Source organism: Eucalyptus grandis, chromosome 3 (genome assembly GCF_016545825.1).
Source record: "Eucalyptus grandis isolate ANBG69807.140 chromosome 3, ASM1654582v1, whole genome shotgun sequence".
NCBI lineage: Eukaryota > Viridiplantae > Streptophyta > Magnoliopsida > Myrtales > Myrtaceae > Eucalyptus > Eucalyptus grandis.
In genome coordinates, this window is record NC_052614.1 from 22,263,045 (window position 1) to 22,283,023 (window position 19,979).

Here is a 19,979-nt window from a genome sequence, read left to right on the forward strand (position 1 = left end):
GTTTTCTATTGTGTAGATTTGGACATTGCAGATTTCGTTCTTCTGCTATATATAGGTTGGTTAGTTTTTGTTCTTTTCAGATTTCAAATTGAAATGGAACCGACCATCACCAATCGCCAGCTCAAAGCAGTTTGCTCTTCATGATTTTTCTTCTTCGGCATTCTTCTATTTTAAAGTTATGATTAGGGATAAGCAAAAGGATCCACTTGGATGGGACTAGATCAACCAGTTTTGGACAGTTCCTGGGGGCACCAATCTAGTTCTCAACTCTATAAAATTGAAACTAGTGAATTTCAGTCCGATTATTAGTTTCAGGTGTGGAACTGCTCACCTGGGTTAGATCAATTTTTTTTTTTAATTTCCTTATAATTTGTAAAAAAAACCCTAATCTATCTCACATTTTAGACTTCACTCACACATACAAACAAGCACGAGTCGCACGACTCCTATTTCACTCATGCATGTGAGTAAGATGACAAGAACAAATCAAAACATAAACAATAGTTGCTCATTCTAACCAAATTTTGCCACAAATTGGAAAAAAATTATGTGAGACCTACAATGCTACACATAACTCACTGATTGTAGAAACATCTTGGTTATCAAGAACATCTTCAATTCGTCTTGAACATTAATGACAAATAAATAAAAATAAAAAAATTGAACACGCCACCGGTTCCATGATCCACGTAGGAAATGAACCAGATTGGTTGGTTCGGTTTCAGGGGCACTTGTCCGGTTTCATGGTTTTAGAAACAAAGAATCAATCCTTTTGGTCCAATTCTCGATTTTGGGGTGGGAACCAAATCATCCGAGAATTGATCACTTCTAGTTGTGATCTCCCATTGCATACGCTTAGTACTTGCTTAGCTTTTCAAGTCTTGGTGCAGTAAGCATCTCGTCTCATTTATACTCTCTATCAATGATGCACCCAAAGTTGGTTGGCAATAACTCCGGACAAGATATATTGTTGCACATGAGAAATTGCCAAGCAAACTGACCGCCTTGACTTAGCCTTTTCCCAAAAATTATAAAAATTATATACTATAGCGATTTTTGGTCAAGTTTGAACAAAAAAATTAAATTGGTAAACTTTCAAAAGGTTTGAGTTTTAATTAGCACAATTGAAGATTTGAGAAAATTCTCAAAATAAATTTCGGACTCTTGAAGTCCTTTTACTTAGCAAATCATATCTAAACACCGCAAATTTCGTTCTCATTCATCTTCTATATTTGGGTTGTTTGGTGCTGTTTTGATTTTCAAATTCAAATTCGAATCGACCCAAATCAACAATTTCTTGCTTTATCTAACTAATCTTTAGTACTTACCATCGATGTACCTAATTTTTTTTAATTGTACATAGCATAAATTGAAATATTACTCTGCGCATAAAGATTTAAATACGATGTTGATATTTGTACAAATATTTAAGGAGTTCATACATTAGAGATGTGCATGCAATAGTTTATGAGTACCACCCATCGAAACTAATTCTGAGATTGAAAAGAAAAAAATATCTATCTAATCACGACTTTTATTATTTGCAAGTCAGTTTGGAAATTCCTACGAATGATTGCGACGCCACAATGTGAATCACGACAGGCTTGTCAAGGCTTCTTTAGTGAAGAGCCATAGAGAGTGGACAAAACCGTATGATGGATTAGTAATGATGTAATCAGCGCGAAGACAATCAATATAGTGGGGACCATGAATAATGCATATACTCCTTAGCTTTCTAGAAGCTACATCATCGCTTATAAAGGTTGTCATCGGGCTATGAAGCTCATCATCTTGTTGCAAAATATCATCTCATTTCAGGAAGAATATGGGTGGATCCATGCTGCTCCATAGACTTCCCTTGAGAGTTGTGCTGTTGTTGTGCTCATTGGTAGCTCTATTCTCAGTAGTTACTGCGGATGTAGTCCAAACAACAAAGCCCGGATGCGCGAACAGATGTGGCAACCTCACCTTCGCGTACCCATTCGGGATGAATGATGCCGGCAACGACTGCTACTTCAAAGAAGAATCAGAGTCTTTCCTCATCTTTTGCAACGACTCGACTGATCCTCCCACTCCTCATATGTACAGTAAAGATTCTGATTTCCGAGTACTTGATATATCTATGGAGAGTCACGAGATTAGTGTAACGGTATTTGTAGCCAACGATTGTTATAATTCGTCCGGCACATCCATATACAAGAATCTTCCTGAGTTCGCTCTTCCCATATTCCCAATATCTTCTGCCAAGAACAAATTTATCGCCGTGGGATGCGACACGTACGCGACCTTCAGCGGCCGACAAGGAAACACGTATGTGACGGGGTGCGTGTCCTCATGCGACAACATCTTGGACGTGATTAATGGGTCGTGCTCGGGCATCGGTTGCTGCGAGGCTGGCATTCCTCGAGACGCCTACCAATACAACATCTCTGTCACTAGCTACAACAATCATCTCGGCGTCTCTGATTTCAATCCGTGCGGATACGCTTTCGTTGCCCAAGACGGTTTCTTTAGCTTCTCTACGGACAATCTGCGCGAGCCGCCATTTGATATGGTCCCTCTAGTTGTCGATTGGTTAATTCCAAATCAAACATGCGATGATGCAAAGAAGAATGCAACGACCTACATGTGCCCAGAGAACTCCAATTGTACAGATGCTGAGAATGGAAATGGCTACCAGTGCCACTGCTTGAAGGGTTTTCAAGGGAACCCCTATCTCCAAAATGGTTGTCAAGGTACCTTTTCCCGTCTTTTCATTGGACCCACCTCACATCCGAACGAGTGCTCCTGTATAGAATCGTGGATCATTATTTGCATAAGGGCGACCATGTTAAATGGATCCAATTGCATAAAAAACCCAGAGAAAGAAATTCTTAGAAACTTCAAGTCAGAGGACCAAATTTTGACTTGATGAATGGTACGTGTTTCAAACGATTCTCCTAGTAATCACATAACATTTATAATCTTAAAAATCATAACAATCTAGGCTGTTAAGCACAATCATATTTTTTTTCCTTTCAGATGCACGAATTTTCATTGCTTGAAATTAAATATGACCTATGAAGCGCTTAGTAATAATCTGTAAATTTTCACAGCTATCATTCCAGATATAGCTAGACATTCTTCTCTCTTAAGTTTAATCCGTACAATTGTTTTACAAACTGAATCAGTCAAGTGCAATTGAGTTTATAAACAGATGGTCCATACCGAACCCTCAATATGAATCGGTAAAGTTAGCTTCTAAATCAATTTCATCTACCGATGTTAAAACATCCAGCATTACTCTGTATTTATAGACAATTATTTTTGAATTTTTTTCCATGTAATGTGTTATTCTAATTAGTAATGGCACAATTTTGTTGGATAATTCTTAAATCTTCTATTCTAAACAAAGATCAAATGCTTGGTTACGCTTAGGCTCTTGAGATAATGACCTATCACTTAAAAAGTGTGGTGAGGTATCACGATCTCAGGAAAAGAAAATTAACTTGATATGTCCTCTCATATTGAAAGTGTTGCCAAATCATGGAATTCTATTTACTTTTTCAACTTTCTTCCAATTGAAATGGTGTCGGATTACTTATTCCATTTGGAATATATTCCTCCAGATATCGATGAATGTGTGATTTTACAACCCTGCATTGGAATATGTACGAATTTGCCGGGAACGTATAATTGTTCATGTCTGAAGGGATCTCGAGGAGATGGAAAAAAAGATGGCAACGGTTGTACTCCTACAAAGAGGTTTCGCTCACTGGACATCGTGCTAGTCAGTAAGTCGTACACATTGCTCAAACTTTTTCATCATATAAAAGCTTCTTTTATCTTGTAATTTATTCACGTTCTTTAAATGTTGTTGTTATGCCATTGTTCCATCTTTTGCTATTAGTTATTGAGGTTTTTCGGATGTAAATCTTTCTCTTTGAATTAATTGTGTCCGTGAATTAAATTGATATTAGATACATGTGTCGTCATCTCAAGTTATTCAATTCGATATTAACAAAATCAACCACTTGCTCTTCTGTTGTTGAAAAAGAATCAAGCACGTTTTATCCACTTGATGCATTGAATCGTTCCTGTTATCATAAGTTACTCTCAGCATAATTATATATTTAGGTTTATTTTGCTATTATCAAGGTTTTTCTTAATGAAAAAGCTTCAAGTTGATGGAGAAGAAAAAGAAAATAGGACAGAGAAGTAAATTAACACAAGATTGTTTGAGTAATGAAAAAGAAAGAGTCAAGCAAATTTCGATTCTGTTTTTTTTCTTTTCTTGGTTGTGAGAACATATGTAGTGTGATGGACAACTAATTTGTTTGTTCACCGAATATAATGTCTTTTACTAGGCGTGAGCATAAGCTTCCTGCTGGTTCTTTTGGGCGTTTCCTGGTTATATTGGGGGCTTCGAGAAAGAAAAATCAGCAGACGGAGAGAGAAGTTCTTCCAAGAAAATGGGGGCCGCCTTATGTTGCAGAAAATTCTTTCTGAGCGAAGGCTCCATTGAATCGGCGAGAATATTCACCGATGAAGAGCTCAAGAAGGCCACGGACCACTACCATGAAAGCCGAATCCTAGGCCAGGGAGGCCACGGAACTGTATACCGAGGGATCTTAGCAGACAACACGGTTGTCGCCATCAAGAAGGCCAAGATTTTGGACCGAAGTCAGGTTGAAGAATTCATCAACGAGCTGATCATCCTCTCCCAAATTAATCACCGCAATGTGGTTAAGCTAATCGGTTGTTGCTTCGAGACGGAGGTCCCGTTATTAGTCTACGAGTTTGTGGCCAACGGCACCCTTTCTGACCACATACACAAGTGCGGCCACGAGTCCACATTATCCTGGAGGGCTCGTCTGCGCATTGCAGGGGAGACCGCAGGTGCACTCTCGTACTTGCACTCCGATGCATCCGCTCAGATTTTGCACAGAGACATAAAGAGCGCAAACATATTGTTGGATGAAAACTACACCGCAAAGGTCGCTGATTTTGGAGCCTCCGGGCTAGTCCCCTCGATGGCACACGAGCTGACCACGCTGGTTCAAGGCACGCTTGGGTACTTGGACCCCGAGTACCTCCGCTCGAGCCAGTTGACCGAGAAGAGCGATGTCTATAGCTTCGGGGTCGTGTTGGCTGAGTTGCTAACTGGACTGAGGGCCTTGTCCTTCGAGCGAGCCGAGAATGAGAGGAACTTGTCCTTGTATTTTGCTTCTGCAATAAAGGGCGAGAGGCTGTTCGAAATCATTGACCCGATGGTGCTGAACGAGGGGAACCCGGAAGAGATTATGGAAGTTGCGATGCTGGCAAACCAATGCCTGACAGTGAAAGGCGAAGATCGGCCAACCATGAAGGAAGTGGCAATGGAATTGGAGGGACTGATGAGGGTGATGGACAGGCATCCATGGTTGAATCGGAGCGGTGACCTTGAAGAAGCTGAGCATTTCCTTGGTGAGAGATCAAGCGAATGTGATGGCATCCTCAGAAGCAATGCATCAGGAAATGATGATAGCATACGTAACCAAGTGTCCTTCGAAATTGAAAGTGGAAGATGAGACGTCATGGCAATGTTGGTCCTTGTACTATTTGTTGAAAAATAGATCACTATCATTTTTAGTATATTTTTTTTCTTTACAAGGCTATATATATACATACAAGTATTACTAGATAAACAATCGCCTATTAGGTAAAATATTCTCTTTCTATATGCATTACCCCCACAAATCAACTTGTGCAAATATAAATATTTTCTTTTTATACATATCACTCCTACAAATCAGCTCACGCCAACACTCACCCTCAAGTTGGTGCTTAAATGTCGCTAATGCCCAACTTGTCAACTGAGATATAGAAGGCTCTACTCGAGACTGCCTTCGTCAATATATCTACTAGCTGATCTTCAGACCTCACAAATGGGAATTGAACTATCTTTGCATCCAAATTCTGCTTAATAAAATGATGATCAACCTCAATGTGTTTGGTTCGATCATGCTACACAGGATTATGTGATATGTCAATAGCTGTCTTGTTATCACAAAGAGCTTCATCTCGTATCTAGGAGGAAATCCCAATTCGGACATCAGCTTTCTAAGCCACAAAAGCTCACATAGCCCTTTGGCTATCCCTCTGAACTCTACCTCTGCACTCGACAAAGCCACCACTTTCTGTTTCTTACTTCTCCAAGTGACCAGATTCCCCCCCCACAAATGTAAAATACCTTAAAGTTGACCTCATGTTGTACACACTCCCCACCCAGTCTGTGTCCATGTAACCTTCAATTCCAAGATGACCATTCCTCAAGAATTTTAACCCTCTCCCTGGAGATGCTTTCAAATACCGAATTATTCTCACCACAGCATTCACATGGTCTTCATTAGGAGCATGCATGAATTGACTTACGATACTTACCGCATATACAATGTCTGGATGCGTATGCAATAAGTAGATTAACTTCCCCACTAACCTTTGGTATCTCTCCTTGTTTGTTGGTACTTGATTGGGATACTATGGCACCTCCAAACAACTAAGGTCGCCACAGATACCTATCGCTCCACCTAATGAATACTAGTTACATATCTTTGTTTCGGGATTAAAGAAGAACTGTAGTTCATAGGCATTTTTTTTTTTTTTTGAAAACGGTCCCAGCGCAGCTTATTAGCGAAAGCATAAACAAGTCTCACCATTTCTCCCTCCAATAACCATAATGCAATGCACACCAACTATGAAAAGATAAAGCCGAGCCACTTTTTATTTATATTTTCATGATGGACTTCTTGGGTTGGTACAACCAAAAAGGCCAAGACTTTTAGCTAAACTTGGCTACAACTCAAAAGAGAGATCTCAACCCCCTATATCGATCACGTATAACCCTCCATCTACAAGTGTAGGCTATCCCCAAAAAGTGTCAGCTCCCACTCCTCACGCAGGCCATCACACCCACCCCGGTATGTCGGGCGGTGGCGGTGGCAACATCCCCCGCATCACTCCGTCACGGCAAATGTGGACAGACAAGAACTCCTGGATGACCGGGCCCCCAGCCAGGCCCACGTCATACATCACCAGCACACGAACCCGTACGAACATCAAACCAGGGATGGTGACACAATCAAGCTCCATACACTCGACCTCCACGTCAGATGGAAGGCCGTAAAAGGTATCCCGCGTGACCAGAGGGAGAGGCATCTTTCTAATATGAAATGTTAGTCCCCAAAGGGGTGAGTACAACCACTCAGCAGGTAAAAGATCCATTAAACTACTCAATGCATCAAACAGAACAATCAAGGCATCATAAACAAAGCACATATCATTCATGCATCCAAACATAACTTACCTTGCAGTCATGCATATGTTATCAGGCCATATGTGCATGCACCATCATGCATTCATCATCAAGCATTCATGCATATACTATCATGCCATATGTGCATATACAACCATACACTCATCATCAAGCATTCATGCATATACCATCATGCCATATGTGCATATACAACCATACACTCATCATCAAGCATTCATGCATATCCATGCCTTATGTGCACATACCACCATGCACTCATCATCAAGCATTCATGCATATACCATCATGCACTTATACATATTATATCATACAGCCATGTATACATGTCACAATACCAAGCATGATTCAATTTCAGCTTTTTATCTTTCAATTGGGTCACCACTTTTTTCTTTCCCGGGACTAGTAATTGCATCCCACATTATATCGCTCGCACCCAACCTGGCATCGCGAGAAACCTCCGACACACACCTCCGGGCATCTCGTACCCCAACTAGCATCACGAGGTATCCCCCCAGCACACACCTCCAAGGCTTCCAGCACACACACTCCGGGCATCCCGACACTCCCGGGGCATCGTCGGCTCACACCTCCGACGGTATCCTCATTTATCATAATTCATATTCACATTTGTGTCTCAATATCAACATGGCACATGATGTAATGGTAACAATATCAATTTCAGCCTTTGATTTTATATGTAATGCCAAATATCATCACATGTGCAGCAAGATTCAATCACTTAAAACAATATAATTCATGGGGCAAACTCATGGATTATTGCTATTATTTTAGAAACGGAATGCATTCTTTTAATTTACACTTCTTAAAATTTAGTGATTGGCCCTAATAATTTCTAAGAATTTAATACATCATAGACAAACTCTAGAAGCATTTATCTCATGAAGAACACAACACCACCAGAATTTCATACAAAACAGAATAGTCCATGCATTACAGCTTTTGAAATTCGCACAATCCAGCTTGCACAGTTTTAGAAAACATTTTAATTAAATACCCTAATGACCTTCAAAAATTATGAAATTTGAACATGTGATAGTCAAGACATAAAAGCAGATATTTCATGAAGAACACTACACCAAAATATCCCCATATAATTCGGTATAGACCATGCATTACAGCACTACTATTCTAACAGTTCAACTTGCACAGTTTTTGAAACATTTTTGGTTAAATAGGCAAATGAACTTCAAAAATTACGAAATTTGAATATGTTGTAGGGAAGACATGAATAGAGATATTTCATTGCAGAACACATTTCCAAAATAACCTTATACAAAATGATATAGTCCACGCATTGCAACTTACAAAGTCCGAACACATCAGATTGCACAGTTTTAGAAACATTTCCGATTAAATACCCAAATGACCTTAAAAAATTATGAAATTTGACTATGTGATAGTCAAGAACATAAGGTAGATATTTAATGAATACATCAAGGTCAGATTCGTCCTAGGTAATTAAATATGGACGGTTAAAACCACTGTTCTTAGTACCAAAATTTCCAGATCCAGTCTTTCCAAAGAATAAAGATTTCACCCACTTATACTTGTTTTTTTTGTCCCAAATTTGAGTATGTTATACTCCAAGAAGTTTTTTACAACTTTCATTTAGAAGTCAAAGCCAAAATTCAACTAGAACATCACATGCAAGTCACTAGAACATCCAAGGTCGAGCTGTTTTTCTCAAGAACAGCATACTAGACTAGAGCACCACTCTTATAACTTCAATTTTTCACATTCTATACATCCGAAATTGTTACCATTTAATCACACATACGAAGCGCAGCATGCAAGACTAGATCAAGGGATCCCACTTGCCTCTAGATCGAGCAAACGGCGAGCACAATGGCGAGACACGGCGGCGACGGATGGTGACGCACGGCCCATCCTCCTTCCATCTTCCCTTCTTCCTTTCTTCCTTTCTTCCTTCTCTTTCTCTCCTCTCTCTCTCTCGGACGAACCCTCCTCTCTCTCTCCCTCTCTCTTGCTTAAACCGGCCACCCTTTCCCCCTAATTTCCTTCCCATCATCATTAGCCATCATTACCTTTTGCATGGGTGACACTTGGCCTCACCATGGGACAAATGGGGGGAGGCATGCAAACCGGATTCCCCCCCCCCCCTGCTCCTTCGTGCGACAATAGCCCTTCATGGGCTTATGGGCCGGCCATTAAGGCCCATCTTAGGCTCAACACTCTTGGGCCTAAGACCCAAGCTTAAATAAATCCAGAATTGCCCCTTTTAAAAAAACTAACTAAATCCCTATTAAACCAAAGTACTAAATTGCAAATTAAATGGCTATACACTTGCAATCATAAATCTACAAGTTCCAATTTGTAATACATATGGCCAAAGATAGAACTTTATTTCCCAAAATTTATCCATTAAAAGCTTGGCCATAAATCTCATTGCGAATCATGGATCAAAAGGCTACAAAAATACAATAACGGTGTTTCCATCACCTATCCATGGCTCATGGCATACTTAGGGATTTTCATGAAATTTAGGATGCCACAGATACTCTCCAAGTTTATGATTCTCCACGATTGGGGTATCCGCTGGCTTACAATCTAGCATCCCTACTTCTGCCAACAAATCTAGTACATACTTCCTTTGAGATAGGTTCATTCCCCCTTTTGATCTCGATACCTCTATTCCCAAAAAATACCTTAGTTCTCCCAGGTTTTTCATCTCGAACTCTCTAGAAAGCCTCCTTTGGAATGAGGTGATTTCTTTCACGTCATCCCCTGTAATGGTTATATTGTAAACATAGATAATCAATGCAGTTATCTTCCCTTCTTGTCATCGAAGAAACAAGGTATGATCCGACTCACTCTGTCTGTACCCACACTTCTTCATTGCCACACTGAACTGACCAAACCAAGCCCTTAATGATTGCTTTAAACCATACAAGGACCTTTTCAATCTGCAGACCACACTTGGATGTGAGGAAGACTTGTATCCTGGGGGTACATCCATATAAATCTCCTCCTCCAAGTCACCATGGAGGAATGCGTTCTTCACATCAAACTGATATAGTGGCCAATCTAAATTAACTGCAAGAGACACCAAAACTCGAACAATATTAAGTTTTGCAACAGGAGAGAAAGTCTCTTGGTAGTCAATTCCATACGTCTGCGTGTACCCCTTTGCTACCAATCTTGCCTTGTATCTTTCGATGGACCCATCCGCCTTATATTTGACAGAAAACACCCATTTGCATCCCACTGTTTTATTTCCCTCAGGTAAGTCCATCAATTCCCACGTTCTATTTTTTTTTTTTACAATGCCTTCATCTCTTCTTCTATAGCCTGAACCCACTGCGGATCCTCCAAAGCTTCCTGTACTCCATTCAGAATTTGAACTAAAGATACAGTCAACACGAACTGCTTCAATGGTTTAGATAACCTTCCTATTGAGACATAATTTGCGATGGAATATTTCGATCTCCTTTCTCTAGCATCTGGTGAGTATCGATTTGGGGGCTTTCCCCGATTATGTCTAACAGGTAATTTATATTCCACTGACAGATTAGATTCATCAAATAAACCAGAAGCAGTAGAGGAGATTACCTCAGGAAAAACCTCACGAACTTGGTCGGAATGCTTGGAGGAAGGGGCTGTTCAACTTGTTCACGTGCGGGTATTTCGCCCTTTGTCGGATCCTGTAAGGCTTCTGTAGCTACACTTGTCACAAATTCACCAGCATTAGCACCATCTGTCACCTGCTCAACAGTTCCACCATTAACACCAGTCGTGCCAGCACCACCCACGGTTGCTCCAACATCAGTCAAAGCCTGCCTAGCCCCATTATCACTAGTGTTAGAGCTATCATCGACACTACCGCCGCCCCTAACAACCGCTTCTCTTTCTTCGGGTATAACCCCAGCAATAATCTCCCACCAATTCTCCCTCTGAAAGGTAGAATTGGTACTCAGGTAAAAGAACTCTCCTTCGACAAATGTGACATCCATAGTCACATAAGTTTTTTTGGTAGATGGGTTGTAGCATCAATAGCCCTTTTGATGAGTACCATACCCCAAGAACACACACCATTAAGCACATGGATCAAGTTTGGTACGTTGGTTCTTCGAAATGTGAACAAACGCAACACATCCAAACACACGAGGAGGAATTGTCAAGACTGATGGAAATGGGATAAATGCAGAGAGTGCTTGTAGAGGCGTACGAAAATCTAGCACTTTTGAGGGCATTCGGTTGAGGAGATGCACCACCGTGGCGTCAGCATTATCCCAAAAACGTGAAGGAACATGTCCCTCAATTAAGAGGGTTCAAGTGGTCTCAAGAATATGGCGATTCTTCCTTTTAGCCACTCCATTTTGTTGTAGAGTTTGTGTACACGAGGTCTCATGAATGAGACCATGTTGCCGAAAGTACTCCTTGAGATGTCGATTCACATACTCTCCGCCATTATCACTTCAAAGAACTTGTAGCTTAGCATCAAACTGTGTCTGAACCATCTTGTGAAATACCTTAAATACATTAACCACTTCATCCTTAGTTTTCATCGAGTAAAGCCAAGTCATACGCGTGCAATCATCAACAAATATAACAAACCACCAACAACCCGAGATAGCAGTAATAGGAGAAGCACCCCACACATCAGAGCGAACTAATGAAAAAGGCACGTTATTCTTATTCAAACTTATGGGAAAGGAAACACGGTGGCTCTTAGCCAAAATGCAAGTTTGACAACGGAAATCCAACTCTTTTAGATCCAAAAATAATTCAAGAAATAGCTTTTTCATATAGCCAAATGAAGGATGTCCCAATCGTCGATGCCAAAGCCAAATATATTTTTCTTTATTGCTAGGTGAACCTCGGACTTGATGCACACTTCCAAACTTGAGATCATCCAAGTAACACAGCCCCCCTTTTAGTACCACGTCCAATGATCTCCTCCGTGAGGATATCCTATAAAAGACAGAATTGAGGATACATTAGAACATTAAAATTCAAATCTTCACCGAGCTGTCCAACAAAAATTAATTTTGTGGTCAATGACGGGACAAGTAAGGTGTTAGGCAATGACAACTGAGGGGAAACCGCAACCACACCAGCCCTTGTCACTGGGTATGTACTCCTATTTGCATTTGAGATACCGCATCGTCTTGGTTCTGTAATGCTCACAAAATCATATGGGCTAAAGGTCATATGCTCTGTAGCCCTTGAATCGATAACCCATCCATCACAACTAGTGTGATTAGGGAGAACTAGCGCACAACCACAATTACCTTGGATATTACCTGAATTGGACGTAGCCGGTTGGTCTTGAATTTCAACTTTGGGCACTAAAGACAGTTGAGGTTCCATCTTAGCAAAAAAAACCTTCCCTTTTCCACTGGCAGTACCCCCGTCGGCTTGTTTTCGCGCCTTCAATTCCTTCCACCACTCTGGATAGCCATGGAGATTAAAGCATGTCTCTCAAGTATGCTTAGCATTCCCATAGTGTGAGCATCCTCTAGATGAAATTGTAGTTCGTGAACCGTTATTCGTCCGCCCACCCCCTTGCGTAGCTCCTGATTTATTCATTTGTAAAGTTGGCATTACTGGTGATTCTCGGACACCTGTCTTGCTTCCCCGTGCCACCATGGCAGCAGACCCAGACGTGGAATCAGTATGGGTGAGCATCACCGACTGTCTCGTATCCTCCCTACGAACCTGTGCATATGCTTGCTCAACAGTTGGGAATGGTTGCATTTGGAGAACATTTGCTCTCACTTTGTCTAGACGATTGTCCAACCCATCAAGGAAGACATACACCCGATCTTCCCGAATGGCAAGACTGTACCGCTCAATATCAGCTAGGCATGTCATTGGGTTTGGATGACGGAAGTCGATCTCCCTCCACAAACCCTAAAGATTATTGTAATAAGCCTCAATTGTCTCTCCACCTTGTCTCATCCGAGTCACCCACCTCTTCAAGTCATAAACTTGGGAGGCATCACTTCCATCAAAGAAGGTTGTTGCAACAGAGTCCCATACTATCTTCGCATTTGGGAAGCGAATAAAATTTCCTATTAATGCATAATCCATTGAGTTGATTAGCCACCCCTTCACAATCGCATCCTCAATCTTCCACTTTCGAAATTGAGGATCGGTAGGTGAGAGCTGAGGGAGATCACCATTAATATAGCTCAACTTGTCTTTACCGGAGATGAACATCTCCACCACTTGAGACCACAATCCATAATTTGATCCATCCAATTTGATTGAGATTTGTGCAGTGGATGGCTCTTGGGATTGTGTTGATACCTAAGTCGAACTTTGAGTCAAAATTTATGTCAACTTCATCGTAAGATTCTCTAGAAGAGAAGCAGTTGTTGAGTTCTCCCCTTAATCTTGATGAGGTACCTCATCAATTAGCTTTGTCATGGTTGCCAATCACAATTCCTTCACAAAGGAATTTCTGGTCAGGTTAGATTAGTGCAACAACAGCACAAGTCAATGCTACGGCATCGATCTGATTTGGTCAGTGCAGCGACAGCATAAGGAAAAACCTAAAGCTGCAGCGGCGATCTGATCTGGTGGAAAGAGTGTGGAGAAAACTAGGGTTCCTGCTTTGATACCATGTTAAAAAAATAGATCACTATCATTTTGCTAGGGTAACAATCGTCTATTAGGTAAAATATTCGCTTTCTATATGCATTACCCCCACAAATCAACTTGTGCAAATATAAATATTTTCTTTCTATACATACCACTCCTACAAATTAGCTCACGCCAACACTATTATTCTTTTTTTTTTGGTGTGTATTACCTCGTCTTTTTTTTGTCTGTTTAGTTGCTTGGTCTATGTGCTTAAAGTTCAGATGCTACGTCCAAATGGAGTAAGTGGCCTTATTTGTGTAACATAACATTCGGACGATATTTGAAAAATAAAAAAGGCCAAAAACATTCTTGAGCTTTTCTCTCATTCAGCGAGCTAGGAATTGGCCAACTTTTTATTGCCCTCCGTCTTTCTAAGATCTACTCTAACACCATCGTTGGAGACAACATAGCACCGGGCTCCTTGTGCAAAAGTGACACTTCTTCAGGTTGGCATACAAACGGTGTTCCCGTAGCACTTAAAGAATTTGATACTCCAAAAGCTCCACTTGCGCCTTGCTATGCTATAAATCACGATGTCATAAAAGTATCGGATGTGGCAAAGCTTATTAGGATAAATCTTATTCATTTAATTTATGAACATAACGTGTATGTAATATTGACCTAATGCTTATATATGAGTACGTTTTTAACTATCCCTATTTGGTGAATGACTGGAGATTTGTTTTCGCTTCTACTTGTGCATTTTATCATTATATCAAATTAGGTTGGTGATGCCTCTTGGGATGTCGTCGCAATCGAATGGCCAAAAGATAAGTAAAGTATGACGAACGAGGGACGTTGCGTGGCCATAAAGGGTCGGGGCGTCAAATGAAGCCAGAACAGAAACTAAGGAAGCCTCGGGAGACAAACGTTAAGAAGAAGATAATGACCATGTATTTTAAAAATTTCGAGCCCACTGTCACCTTTGAGAAGGATGAAAACTTCGATTTTGAAGTGTTTCTTTCTCAAGCGCACAAAAATGCTAACAATGTTTTTATGATTGAGGAATCATTCCTCATAGATTAGTTGACTTTGCTTTTCTGGAAAATCATGGCATTTTTCTATCTGAACTTTTTGAAACCCTCATACTCAAGTTCTTTTACTCTATGAAAGAAGTTCGTCCTGCCCTAGTATAATGTTTTACTCAAACTTGCATTTTCCAAATAGCTGAGATAATCTAGGATGAATACAATATTTTCAAAAAGATTCCCATAGAGCCTGATGAGGCCATAGTTTTGTGTTGAAAACTCTCAATTTCTCTCGCAGTTCTAGAGAAATTGTGCCTTTGAGTTTGCTCCCATTGAAAATGAACTTTATTCAAAAGATCTTGACCCTATGCCCCTATCCTAGAACATCTTCTACCAACGATGTCTCTCATTACAAGGTTAGAGTTATTTAGGCCATTCTCAACAAATTCAATGAGTTGTCCATCCCCCATATGATCCTTATCCACATATACCGGATGGAAAAGAGAAAGACGAGTAAGCTGCCCTATGGTGCTCTCATTTTCAAGCACCCGATGTTGATACTTGATTTTTAATTGACGAGTCATAAAAGGTAAAAATTGAGATTAGGATTTTCAATCGTGATGGAGCTTATTTCTCGACCAAAACATGTCGTCTTTCATTTCTTTCTTTTGTATTATCATTTTTAATTGATTTCCTAATCATTTCCAATGAAAACCTGAAAAATCAAATAGTTGACTTTTTGGTCAACCATTTGATCAAAAGTTAATCTCGAGTCAAAAGTTGGATTTTTGCCCAAAAAGATGTCAAATGGTTTTGATTTAAGTTTAGCCAAGTTAATTTTCAAAAAAAAAAAAAAAAAAAGATTCAGAGATTTGACTCAAAAGTCAACATTTTAAGGAAAGTCAATTAAATGGTTGACTTTTGATCAAACATTTGACTAAACAAATTGGAAAAATAAAAGAATCTACAAAACATTTATCTTATTGTAATTTTGACCTTAGTATCGAAAATTTTCTCAAAATCAATTAAGAATTTTGTTTTTCAAATTTTCAGTTTTAGGTTTGAAATTGGCCAAAAATAAATTTAACTTCATTTTAGTCATAATTTGATCTAGTTCCTTTTACAACATTTGGTCTAAGGACTATTTCTAATCCACTTGTTCACTTAATTTCAAGAACGGTCATGTCGAAAGATGAATTATCATCTTTAGCCCTAATTAGGAGTCCAAATCAATCTCTCATGATTCGCGAATGGCAACTTGTATTTCACTTATTTTGTTGAAATAAGTTTGAATTCGGGATCCATTTTGAGAAATTCACTCAAGAACTTCCCAATTTAAGGAATTTTGCTTTCTTGAATATAAGAAAATCGGGCCATTGAGCTTCAATTAGAGGAATTTAAATTGATCCATTCGAGACTAAGGTTTAATTTCATGAATCGAGGTCCAACTTTGATTTAGACCTCAATTCATTTTTGACTTAAGAGTTGTGATGTCAATTTAAGGTCAATTTGAATGCAATATACTATCCTAAGCATGGGCAATTAAGTGAATAGGTATTTCACAATATTAATTGAATTCAATTTCAAATAATTTGCGATTTTGAGGGAGAAATTGCAAAATTGCCTGTTTTTAGCCTATGAAGTTCAATTTCGTGTACCCATGGTCTAAGTCCGCTATTTTTCAAAATAATCAATCAATTAGGTCAATAGAAAGCCAATATATTGCATTGATTTGGTTTAATTGGGCTAATTCAATTCGAATTGGACCGTTTCTCCTCAAATTGGGTAAGTTTTCTCTTCCATTTGGTCATCGAGGGACCAAATTGCATAATTTTTTACTCCCTAAGGACTGCCCAGGCATAACCTATCAAGAATCAATCGAACCAATGTGAATCGGCCCAACTGGTCCAACCGATCGCTAACAAGGTAGGCTGGTTCCAATCCTTACCATGGGTTGTCAACTGACGTTCAGCCACCATTGTGCCTCACCGTTCTCTCACCGAGAGCCACTGCCACGTTGTGAGCCTTGTCGCTGTCTCTACCGCTTGGTATAGCTTAGTTTTGGAAGTGAGTAGCTTCTTAACCCTTGATTAGGGTTGTAATTACTCTTAGGAGTAGGATTAGGATTAGATTAAGCACTAATGATAGTTAAATTAAGTGATAAGTGGATTAAGGAGATGGGCTATCATGATAGGTGATAAGTAGTGACGATAGGCTATCATGTTAAGTGATAAGTAGAGGTAATAAGTTATCATGATAAATGATAGTTAGATGTGATAAGGTATCACAATAAGTTATCCTTACATGCGATAAGTTATCGAGATAAGCTATCACTAGATGCAATAAGTTATCGAGATAAGCTATCATTGGATTTGATAAGCAATTGAGATAAGCTATCATTAGATGCGATAAGCTATCATTATAAATTATCATTAGATGCGATACCTATCTTGATTGTGATAAGTGCTCATTATGTTATAAATGCTAAAGTGGTTAGTGCTTGTTGAATGCTAGTTTAAAAGATAGTAATTGCTTAGTAATTTGAAAAGGGTAAGTATTCTTGGCATTTTATAATTATAAGTAATGAGTACTTATAAAAGGCTACTTTAAAAGATAAATTATTGAAGTGTTTAAATGAAGTCATGTTGTAATACATTATGGGATTGATGCATGATTGACTGGGAGAATGATTGATTGGGATGTGATCATGTGGCATGACAGCATGACATAATTATATGTGATTAATGTTATTGCACGTTATATGAGCATACACACTCTTGCACTGTCTAATGAAGAAGATAAGAAATGGGTTTAAGTGGTGATATGCTTGTGTGATCACATAATAGATTATGTACTCATATGATTACAAAGGACGATGCCTGATGGATTTCGGATGCCCCCATGTTAACGGGATGCTATTCGCAGATGGATTTCAGAACAAAACTCCTTAATTGGAATGTTGTCTTCAAATGAGGTTGAGACTTTGCCATTGCCATGGGGCGGGACAATGCTTGGTTAGCCAGAAGACCACCAACACTAGTGTTGATTGTGGTCGAGAGCTGTCATAATAATCTAGATTTGTGTGATGCATTGTGTATGGAATTATTGTTATTAAAGTCTGGATTATAAAATTGTGATTGTTGTATGCTCAATCAAATGGTGCACTCACATATAAACTATTTATGTTATAATTGGACATGTGATAAGATATTGCATGTTGAGTGGCCTATTCCTTGTTAATAGATAATGTAAGGCAAATGCTTTGCTATTAATTTGTCGTTGATAGATAAGTTGCATATTTAGGACAATGCCGAAGTGAATTACCTCCCTTTACGAGGATTAGGGGGCTCACTTACTGAGTTTTATCTCACCTCTATTGTTTAAATGTTTTAGGCCCTAAGTATGTTTGAGCCATTCCGCCACGTCCATTTTGGGGTCCTAGTGGACCAAAGTACTGAGGTGACCACATATTCGGCCATGGGGACGAATTCCCACTATGAGCGCTATGTGACCACTATTTAGGTAGATGAGGGGTTACTGAATCTAATATCACATCTATTCATGGCTTGGTATTTCTAGGTTGGGGAGGATCTATATGGCCTTCTCCGAGGCTTCAATGGACCTCTAGGCACAAGGCTTGAAAACCTTAGCTAGGATCTGATGGATCTCGATTGACTATGATGTGACCGACCCGGAGACTAACCCTAATCAGGTGCCCGACCATGAGCCATGGTACTTGAGGTTGCCCTCATAGTACTAGAGTAGTTAGGCCAACCTGACCCTTTTTGGATGTGGATGAAGAAACCCATCCCCTGGACGCACATGTGTGTGTAGCCAAGTCTTTTTTATGTAAAAAGTAGTGTGTAATGGCTAGTGTAATGTATATATGAAAGTGTGGTCGTTATATATATATATAAGTGTCTTATGCTATCCCTATTTTTAATGGTTAGGTGGTGTTATTTCTACTTTTGCTTGCGTATAATCGAAAGATAAAATGAATGAGTTGACGACACCTCATAGGATGTTGCAATCAAATGATCAAAGTGATTGAGGGATTTCGCACATCCGAGGATTGAGACATGGCATCCCTACTTGGTTAATATTAGAGCATGGTCATTACCTAGAGTAATAAGGTGTGTTGAGACCTTGGGATAGTTAGGTAGGAAACCCACACTATGCATGTGATTGCTGAACTGTATTGTTGGGATTGTGGAATTAATTGTTCTTAGCACTTTAGGAGGAGTTTAACCTAGACTTGAGGATGTATAGAAGAAGGGTAACTCCAGGACAAGCTGGTATTAGAGGAAGGGCACAAGAGGATCCCAAAGTAGATGGAATTTTACAAGCCTTAGAGGTTATTGGAAACTTAATGGGACAGCAGGCTCAAAATCAAGCTAATGTTGTTGTCGCTGCCACCGCCGCTGCCCACAATGATGCCCCATTAGCTGGAGATGGGATACAAAGGCTGGTGGAGCAGTTCATAAAGCTAAAGTCGCTTCATTTCGCTGGAAAATGGTGATCCTAAGGTTGCAACCTCATGGATTAAGGAGTTGAAAAAGGTTTTTGCACTACTAAGGTGCATGAAGGAGGATAAGGTGATGTTGGCACTTTACTAAATATAAGGTAACGGCAATGATTAGTGGGAAGCCACTCAGGAAAGAGTCTTTCCTAAAGATACAGTCTCAACCTGGGGAGTATCCATGGAAGTGTTCAATAGCAAATACTTTTTGGAGTGTGCATGAGAGCAAAAGATAGTGGAATTTTTCCGATTCCATCATAATCACCTGTCTATTGACCAATATGAGGCCAAGTTTGTTGAGCTGTCACGATATTTCTCGATAAGATCGAGGATACAGTGGACCGATCTAGGAGATTGAGACAGCCTGAAGTCGGAGATCCATTGTGACATCTTGATTTTTAGGTTTTGTCTTCCATTGAATAAGTTGGGCTTTTCATTGATGCGCCTATAGTTCTTTTCTCTGAGTTAGCCACTTACGAGATAACTAGTCTATCAGGTGAAGTCATTAAGGAATATAAACGCAATGAACTTGAGAATTCGACTAGGAATCGATTGCTCGACCGTGCTA

General features: G+C 39.7%; 1 protein-coding gene across 1 annotated transcript; it reads left to right on the top strand.

Annotated features, from left to right (window-relative positions):
- The first annotated feature begins 1,787 nt into the window (after nt 1–1,787).
- Nucleotides 1,788–5,574, top strand: LOC104439296 (putative wall-associated receptor kinase-like 16). Its single transcript, XM_018870098.2, is given in 4 exon segments — nt 1,788–2,735; nt 3,609–3,773; nt 4,347–4,488; nt 4,490–5,574. Coding segments are annotated over 4 exon segments (2,277 nt in total). The 5' UTR covers nt 1,788–1,825; the 3' UTR covers nt 5,550–5,574.
- The last annotated feature ends 14,405 nt before the right edge of the window (nt 5,575–19,979 follow it).